At 34.4% G+C, this 10,204-nt stretch overlaps 1 protein-coding gene across 2 annotated transcripts; it reads right to left on the bottom strand.

The window, feature by feature from the left end:
• Positions 1 to 1,830: 1,830 nt before the first annotated feature.
• On the bottom strand, positions 1,831 to 6,381 carry LOC122059631. 2 transcript variants are annotated; one of them, XM_042622545.1, is made up of 7 exons: positions 6,238 to 6,381; positions 5,467 to 5,533; positions 5,322 to 5,380; positions 5,123 to 5,215; positions 4,853 to 4,992; positions 2,844 to 2,904; positions 1,831 to 2,411 (listed from the first exon to the last, which is right to left on the bottom strand). In XM_042622545.1, the coding sequence occupies exons 2-7, from the start codon at positions 5,531 to 5,533 to the stop codon at positions 2,226 to 2,228; spliced, it is 606 nt and encodes a 201-aa protein (XP_042478479.1). In that variant the 5' UTR covers positions 6,238 to 6,381; the 3' UTR covers positions 1,831 to 2,225. The 2 variants fall into 2 exon arrangements, with proteins under 2 accessions (XP_042478479.1, XP_042478480.1); XM_042622546.1 differs by having other exon boundaries at positions 6,116 to 6,373.
• Positions 6,382 to 10,204: the final 3,823 nt, after the last annotated feature.

Raw genomic sequence — 10,204 nt, 5'->3', positions numbered from 1 at the left:
TTGATGCAGGGCCGCGCTACCTTTCAGAGAGCCTTCTCTTAGAAAAATATTAACAAAATTAGCAGAAGATTGTTGAACGACAGAGTGGAGGGAAGAGCAATTGAGAATAGACAAGGCAATTTTACACCTCTCTCTCTCTCTCTCTCTCTCTCTCTCTCTCTCTCTCTCTATTTACTTGTTCAATGCTGCTTTGGCCAATGAATATGGGATAAGCTATCAAAAATACACAATCACATTGGCAATAGGGAATAATAAGAGTAAGGGAAGTTTTCCCTTCAACCCTGGGTATTAATGTTGGTTGGATGAGCCATAAGGAGGGTAGGGACATTTTCAACTTCATCCCACAAGGAATATTTATGACTGTAGATCATAGGTTTTCCTTCACCCACCATGGAAAACTTTTTCCATAGAAGTAAGCTCTAAAAAGCTCAAAAGCATATAACCTAATGAAAACACACATTAGGTCAATTCTAATTAAATTTTTGAGTTAATTGAAGCTGTTGCATTGCCCTTAGGAGCTTGTCAAAGAAGGATCTCAACTACTAACCTATATGAACTGATTACCAAAGCAGACTTGTTCTGCCTGTATTATGGAGAATGCGTTGCCAAAATCTGTGCTACTATCCTGTGGTAACACTAATAGGAGTGTTAATTCAAGGAGCTTAACACACTTCATACGGACTCAAAACTTGCAGATATCTATTTAATCCATACTTAATTTACAGCCCCCCTTGTTTCAAAAGTAGCGTTCCCTTCTTTTAGCCTCCCAGGGTCCACGCCTTTCTTTTGCCTCCTTACGTGTAAGCTCATATCAACTTAAGGGTGTTAATCAGTTCGATTTTGGTACAAACAATTCGATTTAGTTCGATGCAAGATTTTTTAGATAAAACCTAAACCGAATTACTTAATAAACAGTTTCATATGTTAAAACCGAAACCATTTATAAACGATTTCGATTTAAACGATTGTCTTATGTTTTCTAATTTTTTATCCAAACTTCTTTACCTTTAAAATTTTTGATGAAATAGATGTAAATTGTAACATTGAATTGAATTGTTTATTATTATATACTTTTTTTTAATAGTTTTTAATGTAAACTTAATTTTTTATTGAAATGTATGTAAACTTAACATTGAGTAACTAAAAACTTACTAGGTATAAGTTAATCGATTAACAGCTTATTTAAACGGTTTTCCATCGATTTATACTTTAAAATCAAAACCAAATCACAGTTTCAACTTTTACAACTAAAACTAAATCATTTAAAAAATGATTTCAAGGTTTCAGTATAAATGTTTCGATTCAATTTTGATAAACAGCTTCAGTTTTACATTCACATCTTTATATCAACTGAGATTAGGGACGGGGCTGGTAGCAGTCAATACTCAGGATGTATTAGGAGAAAGAGACTAAATCATCCGTGGATCTATAAACATCCATGGTTTAATAGGTAACGAGAGCAAATAGGGTTGGAGAAAATGGTAGAGAAAACCTAATATAACCCTAGTTGTTTAATTCCCACACAAAAGTAGGAAATGATACACCTTAGGTTATCAAGTCACATTTTCAATTAGGATCAGCTTGATTAAATAAGAATTTTATTACCAGCAGTATTACTAGTAATTACTAATCGAAAATACAAAGAAATCAATTCAGAGCTGTTTTGGACTAAACGAATCAAACTAAGCCAAAAGCTGCACATAGATGAGGCACAGATGCATCACAAAAGACCCACTAGAAAACCTCCTTGTGATTACTCTTTTTTCATTCGAGGAATCAATGCGGCATAAAATCAGAGAACAAAATATAGCAAACAGTGCCAAGAGAAAATGAGCTAAAAATACCACTAATTGGTACTAAAGCCAGTTAAGATACAGGAAGAAGTTGAAATAGCAAAACATAAAACGTGTATCAGCTGCTCTAATGGGCACCACCGAATTTAACCACCCTCCTAATAAATATACACCAGATGTGACAAACTAATCCAAATCTCAGGTTGAAAAAAGAACTAAAAATATCTACAAGTTCCTCTATTGGAGATGGTCAGGATACAGAAGAAAAGTGAACCGGCAAACAAAAAAAGAAAAAGAAAAAAAGGGCTGCTTCCTGCTGGTAATCAGAGTTGGTTGCTAGACATATCCACCTATTCGCACCACATGGCAGGGCTAGACATTCGATTACCAAGTGACTCCACATTTCTCCTTGCATGAAGAACATAGGTCTACTTAATTGGAATAATTGTTAAATTGACCCCTTCTTCGCTGGTGTTGCTGGGATCCACCAGTACGTCGTACATTCATCTGTTGAGACAATGTCCTCATCCTCTGTTCCTTCATGTTTGCAAACAGAGAGTCCAAAGTCTGCGGCCTCTGCTTGGGCACTACCTTGGCCTGCGGCGGCTGCTGTTGTTGCTGCACATTAATAATCATTTATTGATATCAGCCTTGTTCCCTTCCCATCTCATCACTAAAATCAAATGGGAGAGATGAAAGATATTTGCATAGAGGTCCACATGATGATTAATTAAAGCATTTCAAAATTTCTAATTCTAGCGACACTTCTCATTGGGTCTCTACCATCATTGATAACATTCTAACCTTTCATAGAAAATAGTCCTATTACGAATTATGTTTCTGAAATTCCTAGTATCTGTATGTAACACCTCATTTGAAAACTCAAGTGCTTCTCCAGAACTAACCAAAATGCAAACCTATCATACACATTTTAAGAGAGAAAAAGGTGGCAATTTGCTCACTGTTCAGTAACATATATCAAACAGCTAAAAGCTAAGAAGACATTAACTATTGAACTCTGTCTTTAGTGCCAGGTTAGTGCCAACATACCTTCCTCCCCGCAAAACCTCCCTCAGCAACCCTCCTCTGAGCTGGGGCTGCAGCTCCAATCCTGCAACAAAAAGTAGAGTACACTTGAAAAAAGGGTCAAAAGAAAAATGTTGAAAAATATTTTGGTGCATAAATTGGGGCAAATCTGCTGGCTATTATAAATCCCAATTGCATCAGGGAATAGAGGGGTCTTACCTCGGGCACCCTAATGCTTTTAACACTAACAAAAAGTTCAGACAAACCATTATTTAGAAGTGATGTCAATGGTGGATGTTTAGAGATTTGCTTCCCCCAATGGAGTTCTCACAAAAGCATGAAGGAGCTCCCATTAAATAGAAATATGATCCGTAGTTAGAGATGTCAAAGACAACGGCATATCACTTTGGCGAAGAAACACAGGAATATTCAAACTTCGATATACTTCAGAAAAATATGCTCCATGGCCCACAAGCACCAGCAACCAAGCCATACTTCCCCGACAGTCCAAGAAAAGTCGATTTCTCTTTTCTAGGTAATCCCCAGAGTCAGATTTTGCACCATGAATTATCATAAAGGAAATCCAAGAAAATATAAAGCTTCAGCAAGGCATAATAGCTGGAAAAGATCTTCCATCAACCGAGCAAAGTACCTTCGGTTCATTTCTATCAAATAATTGCTGCTCACTAACACATTGTAATGGAAGACGAGGGAATCAATATTCCAAAGATAATATTCTCCAGCCAGGAATTCAAGCTTTTCTCCAACTTATTACCCGTATGGCTATTTCAAGTGTCAAAATGCTTCCTTTCCATGGGGACTGCCAGATTAAAAAATCCCATGTTCAAATCACACCATTAAAAAAATGCATCTAACATTTCATTTCTAATATACTAACTCTCACTTGTTGCTTTAGTGTGCTAAATCTCAAAAAAGCCCAACATCAGAATTTCTGCAGACTAAGATCACAGTCCAAGGGGAATAAGAAAAACTTGTGCCAAGTCCCTGCAGCAACAAGATTCCTGCATAATCACACTAATAAATGCACGAGACAATGTGGGTCGAGAATCTGGAGTAAAATCTCTCCCAGATGCATAGGAAGAGTCAGGAATCTATCAATACAAGACATGTAGAAGCTACAATGGCTGCAGTGAGGGAGACGATTGAGAAAATTTAACTGCCCCAAGAAGAATGACTGAATTGGAGGTGCATCAAATCTGACTATTTAATTAAGAAAAAGCAGGTTTCTCCTATGGCCATTCTACAAAAAACATCATACCATCCATAGATCCATGAGAACAACCCTTGAAAGAACAAACATTCATAATATGAACCAATATAGTTCCTCATCAGGTCAACCATAAGGAACTCAAACAAGATCGCCACCCAGTTGAACATTGGAACAAAAAGTGGATCTATCATCTTAGGTTGCAAACAGCAGCCTAGCATTTATGGATTTTGCAACAAAGAGTGTGTCTACTACATTTTACTCAAGCCTCCACCAAACCAGTTCTGTGATGCATCACTTTTCCATTTTCGAAAGTATCTCTGAAAACCACAATGATAATCCATCACTTAAGAATCCAGCCCAAGCAACATTCTACAATGATTTGGAGAGTAAGTTAGCCAGTACTAAATGCAACATGCACTTTTCAACCTAATGATTCACCCTCTGCAAGATTAGGACAAGGGAAGAGGTGCATGTATTCAGACACCACAAGAACTGGAAAGGGCCAATACTTGAAACTACATTTCTTGTAATAATGTGCCCCACTCAAAATCTATTCCCAAAGCCAACAAAACATCAGAGAACCATGTATTACTTAACAGCTCCATTAGAACAAGCCATTTTTATGACTCGAAGCAAATAGCAGATATCTCATCATTGATAAGAAGGGACCACAATTTACCTGCAAATAGATGGGAAATATATTCCCCAACATTAATATATCTATTATCTAACATAAATTTTCCTCAATACCAAAATATTTAAGATTTCTAACACAATAATAAATTAAAGGCTCAATGAGTACCTTGGCTTATTCCAGTTAACCATCCGATTACGACCAAGAGCTCTGGGACGAATAGGAGCAGCTGCAGCCTTCTTGGCAGCCTCAGTTGTCATAGGAAACTGATTAGCTTGAAAATTTGACCTTCTCTGAGCAAGAACCCCCTGCAAGCAGAATATGAATCACACAACAACAAAGAATTAACAATATTAGTAAATGTTGCCCATAAAAGTAAGCTACAAAATTAAAATAGAAGCATTGAAATTTGAAAATCAAATGTCCTAAATGCAGTACCTGTCTCATGGAGGATCTAGAATCCATAAAACAGCGCATCTTTGATGCATTACCTTGGTTAGATCCAGCATTCGAAAATCTTTGGCTTTTATTCTGCGGAGCATACATCCCTTTAGTAAGATAATGAACAAATAAAATAATATGTAGCAATATAAAATATGAGAAGGTGATGCTAACTTTCAAGGGAAAAGCCACTCACCGAAACCCTCTGCTGTTTAACGTTGGTATTTGATTTCTTGGACATTTTAATGATATCATCTGCACTAATCATAGACACAAAAGGTCACGGAACCCCCTAATTATGGTCAGAACTCTAAAAAAATCTCATACAACAGCCAACATACCTAAGGCCATGTCCATTTTCTTCTCTGTGAGAGCAATTGCTTCACTGGTCAATGGTTTTGCCGCCATCTAAAAAAATTGACCCAAGCTAAGTCACAAATCTACTAATAAAAAGATGTGTAAAAACCCGCACAGAGGTGATACATATAAGTACATATCGAAGTAATGGAATGTAAAATTCAGAAATATAAGGCAAAGAAATGCTAGAATCGCTGGATGAGTTTTTCCAATACTTTAACCAACAAGTTGCATAGGCCTAAAAATTAGAAGGAAAAAAAATACTTCACAAGAAATAATTAATCTAAATTAAGCTAAAGACGAGCAGGCGTAAACGTACTCTATACCCAGCCAAGGGAAATATAGGGCAACACCAGAGAAAAAAAAAGGGTCAAAAGACCAGCACGGAGCAGAGCTAAACAAAACCCTCTCAGGCCGCCTTCCGAGACGGTTGCACAACTCAGGAGACGCAATACAAAATCAACATTAAAAGATTTAAGAAACCCGCAAAGATAGAGCGACTCAAATCTTCAAATCAATCAATTAGCGCATGAAAATACAAAGTTGCAAACTTTCATATAAAGATAACAAGGAAACCCTAATGGGACATTTCAATAGGATAAACGAAACCCAAAATAAGCGAGAAATACAAACCTAGGGTTTTTTCAACAAAACAGAGAACAAAACCATATAAACGGTAAAGTTCTAAAGCATCAAAAGGAAGAATGATCCAGCGAAGATCAAACAAACTAAAAGAACAGTAGAAGAACACTTACATCCTTGGTAAATAATTTGGCAATCTGAAGGAACCAGAAATTTTTTTCCTGAAACGAGTGCAAAGCTAGGGTTTGACGAGCTAAAAGGAAGGTGAGAAAAGCTGCAGCGAAGAATCGACAATCTCAGCGTCCGCGGGCGCTGCCCTCGCTACTTATAGAAACGCGTTTAGCGTTATGGGTATCTAATGCGCGTGAAAGCTAGGCCACTCGTCTTAGAAAACCGGACCAGAACCGAGCCCTTTTAGGTTTGGTCCTAAAACTGAAACAGACCGGTTGGTTTTAATTGATTTTTATTCCTCTTATTGAAAATCCCTAATTTGATTTTTTTTTTTTTTAACTAATAATAAAAGGAAGAAAGAAAGCTGCATGGTAGCATGGCCCTCTGGCCAGAGCCAGACACAGTAGCACGTGAAATTATTGTCCATTCATTGTGAAATTACTACTTACATTGATGTTGATGCTCCTATGCACACTCTAAGGGGTGTCAAACGGTTGGTTTGGCCAGGGTTTTGGTTGGGTTGATATGATTTTGGATTGATAATGAGTGAAACCAAAATCGAACCTTTAAAAAACTTTGGTTTTCAATTGGTTTTGATCTGGTATGACTTTCGATATATTTCAATTTTTTTTAATATCAAATATCGATTTAGATCAATTTGTTTTCGAGCTTGAACCATAACGAAATTTTATATTCATAAATTATAATGAGGAAATATCAGGAGAAACACTTTAAATTATCTTCCCCATGTCAAATAGGTAAACAATTAGGAATAAGGAAATTGATTTAATTTGTTCATGATGTAATAAGATCAGGGAGAAATAATTGTAAAGGAAGGATAAGTAATATATATATATATATTGGGTAAAGTTATAACTAAAAATAATCCAGCCCAACAAAACCTACTAGGTTGGACTCAGCCTGACCCATTTACAAGCCCAACTCGCCCTGACACATTTGGCCCGATCATTAATATGTTTTTTTCTTTGGGCATATGTTGATATATATATATATATATATATATACTAGCAAACTTGCATGTGCAAATGCACGTGTATACTCTACCCATCAGAATTATAACTAATACAAGGACATTCAATAACAAATCATCTTGGAAACCATTAGTATGATATATTGAGGGGGAGCATTACTGTTCATTATTGTTACTATCCACTTACAAATTTTGGTATCCTAGAGAAAAACTTCACCCTTCACTATGTCTGTTTTCTTTATCAAGTTAATCAATTCATTTTGATGTTGGTATTGAATCCCCCCCCACAAAAAAAAAAAATGTGTTTTCTAGAAAGGCAAAGCACCCTGGCTTTGTGCATCGACATCTCTTAATTTGTAAAATTGCAACCTTATTTTTAAATATTATTGACCCCATAGTGTCAAAGTGTTGATTAATTTGTTTCTTTGTTTGCTTTATATTCTTAATATCATGATGTAAATATCCAACCCTTTGTAGTTTTCCTTCTTGGGATCCCATATTTACCAATTTTATTTGATTTAGGCAAGTTAATTTTTTTTTTCCATAATATCATGTCATGATTCTAGATAATTTCTACAATATATATATAATCAAACCTCAATAGTTTTTCTTCTTGAAGAATCCAAAATTTCTACCATTTTTATTTGATTTCCAAAGGCAAGAAAGTTTCCTTTGATTATTACCATCATGATTGTAAATACCCAAACTTCAATTGTGAATTCACATTTTACCATTTTTAGTTGATTTTCAAAGGCAATAATGTTTGAAAGATTCAATTCACTTTCAAATGCCAAGGATTGTTCGTAAACTTTTTGCAATGATAATTATTCATTGTGAGTCAAGTGATGTTAAAAAATTATGGGATAAAATTTGAAGCGATACCATAAGACATAAGAAGAACAACTGGCACAACTAAATACTACACATTACCCAATCTACTTTATTCCTCTAGTTCTCTTTTACCCTGGGTTTTTTGTGTTCCATACCTTAGTCATACTTGATTAGTTGATTATATTGAAGTTGTGTTTGGTAATGTTTCTGTTTTAGGAACGACATTTCGTATCAAAACTAGAATTTTCCATTTCTGTGTTAAAAAATTATTTTTTTGCATTATAAATGAGTTTGGTAAACCTGTTTCATAAACAGTTTCAGAACGAAAAAACAACAGCTTAGACGTTTAGCAGAATTTGTTATGATGAAAACGTCTCAGTTTGAATTGATGTATTTTTTCACAATATATATATATATATATTGTGTTCATGTATATGTAGTTTATAAAGCAATAATGAAAAAGACACCATCTTTGGTTTAGTATAGGTTTATACTGGGTAAAGATCTTGATCACATAAGTGGAAGTAAAATATATGTATATATCAAAATAATAAACTATAAGTTGGCTGATGATTCATTCATTCTCCCACGCATTCAAGTTACCCTTGTTATGTTGTTCTCACTTAAATCATTATTCAAGTTGAGTTCACAATTGTTCCTCTAATACCTAATTATTAGAAGAAAAAAAAAAATAGAAATCCCTCCAATCTATGCAAAGGTTTTATAGAGGATTAGAACCGTTAATATAAATATATACATACCATCTTATATCTTTGAATCTCAATACGGATGAAACAGAGTAAATAAAAAATTTCTCATTTCCTGGTCAACTCTTTGAATGTGGAATCATTGCAAGGTTCAAAACCCCATCTTCATCTATTAATATGATAAACCACTAATCCTCTATTGCCAATGAGAAAAAGTAAAAAAAAAACATCAATAAAAAAGATAGATTAAACAAATCAAGGAAATTTATAAGAGAAATCTCTCTTTCTCTCAATTGGGAAATTCAGATTTGAACTCTTACTGCTTTGAAACCCAATTTGAAATCACATATCTTTTAAAAAGCAATTTCGTTGTAGATTAAACTTCAAAAACAAGAAATTTCTTATGAATCCAAATCAGTGGCATCCCATAACACAGAACATAACAATCAATCTAAAAAAAACCCTTCAAACTACATATCCAATAAAGCAAATTGGACAAAATCAGAAGAGGAAATAAAAAAACATAAACCCAAATCATAGAACCATTAAAAAAATAAAAAAAAAATAATAATAAAAAAAAACATATACAATACCTCATCAAATGAGTATCATTGTGAACTAATAAAAATAGATGGAAGCCCTAACCTATGAGCTTTCTCCTCATAAACAATCAAACAACCGAGCCTCGATCATACTGAAACACCATGGCTTTCATAAATTTATGGAGGGAGAGAGAGAGAGAAACAAAAATAATAATACGTAATAATTAATAATTACTTCCCCCTTTTTGCTCAATGTTTTATTTCCCTATTTAAAAGCGATGAAAGGGGATTGAGAGAAACCTTTTTTATTTCCCTAGCAATTGATGGAAATAAACGTTACTACCATAAGAAAGGATAGATATTTTAAAGGAGAATGAGAGATTTTAAGAGCTAAGAGAGAGAGACTTGCTATAGTCTATTATAGAAATAATACAAAACTTGAAAGGAGATATATAAAGAGAAATAATAGTGTAATTAGTGAGGAATTTCATACCGGAAAAACTATTATAATTGACGAAAGAGGATTGGTGAAAAAACTCTCTCCATATTTTTGCCTTTGTAAATCTCTCTATTTTTTCTCCCCACGCCTCTTGTGGGTTATTATGTGCCATTTATTTTTTTTTATCCTTTTTAATACTTAATAATTACTCCCCCTTTCTGCTCCCTATGGTGTTTTTATTTAATTATTTTTTTCACTTCACCATTAAAATTGATGAAAGAAGATTGATGAAAAAACTCTCTCTCCCTCTCTCCATATTTACCTTTGTAAATCTCCCTATTTTTCTCCCCACGCCTCTTGTGGGTTATTATGTGTCATTTTTTTTTTATCCTTTTTAATACTTAATAATTACTCTCCCTTTTTGCTCTCCATGTTTTTTTTTTTTTAAATTAATCTATA

This window comes from Macadamia integrifolia, chromosome 13, assembly GCF_013358625.1.
Source record: "Macadamia integrifolia cultivar HAES 741 chromosome 13, SCU_Mint_v3, whole genome shotgun sequence".
NCBI lineage: Eukaryota > Viridiplantae > Streptophyta > Magnoliopsida > Proteales > Proteaceae > Macadamia > Macadamia integrifolia.
This window is presented reverse-complemented; position numbering and strand designations above follow the sequence as displayed.

Coding starts and splice junctions, on each gene's coding strand:
- LOC122059631 (XM_042622545.1), bottom strand. CDS start 5,533: ATGGCGGCAAAACCATTGACCAGTGAAGCAATTGCTCTCACAGAGAAG. Junction 4,993..5,122: donor CTAGATCCTCCATGAGACAG/GTACTGCATTTA, acceptor TTCTGCTTGCAG/GGGGTTCTTGCTCAGAGAAG. Junction 2,905..4,852: donor GTTAACTGGAATAAGCCAAG/GTACTCATTGAG, acceptor TTTTTGTTGCAG/GATTGGAGCTGCAGCCCCAG.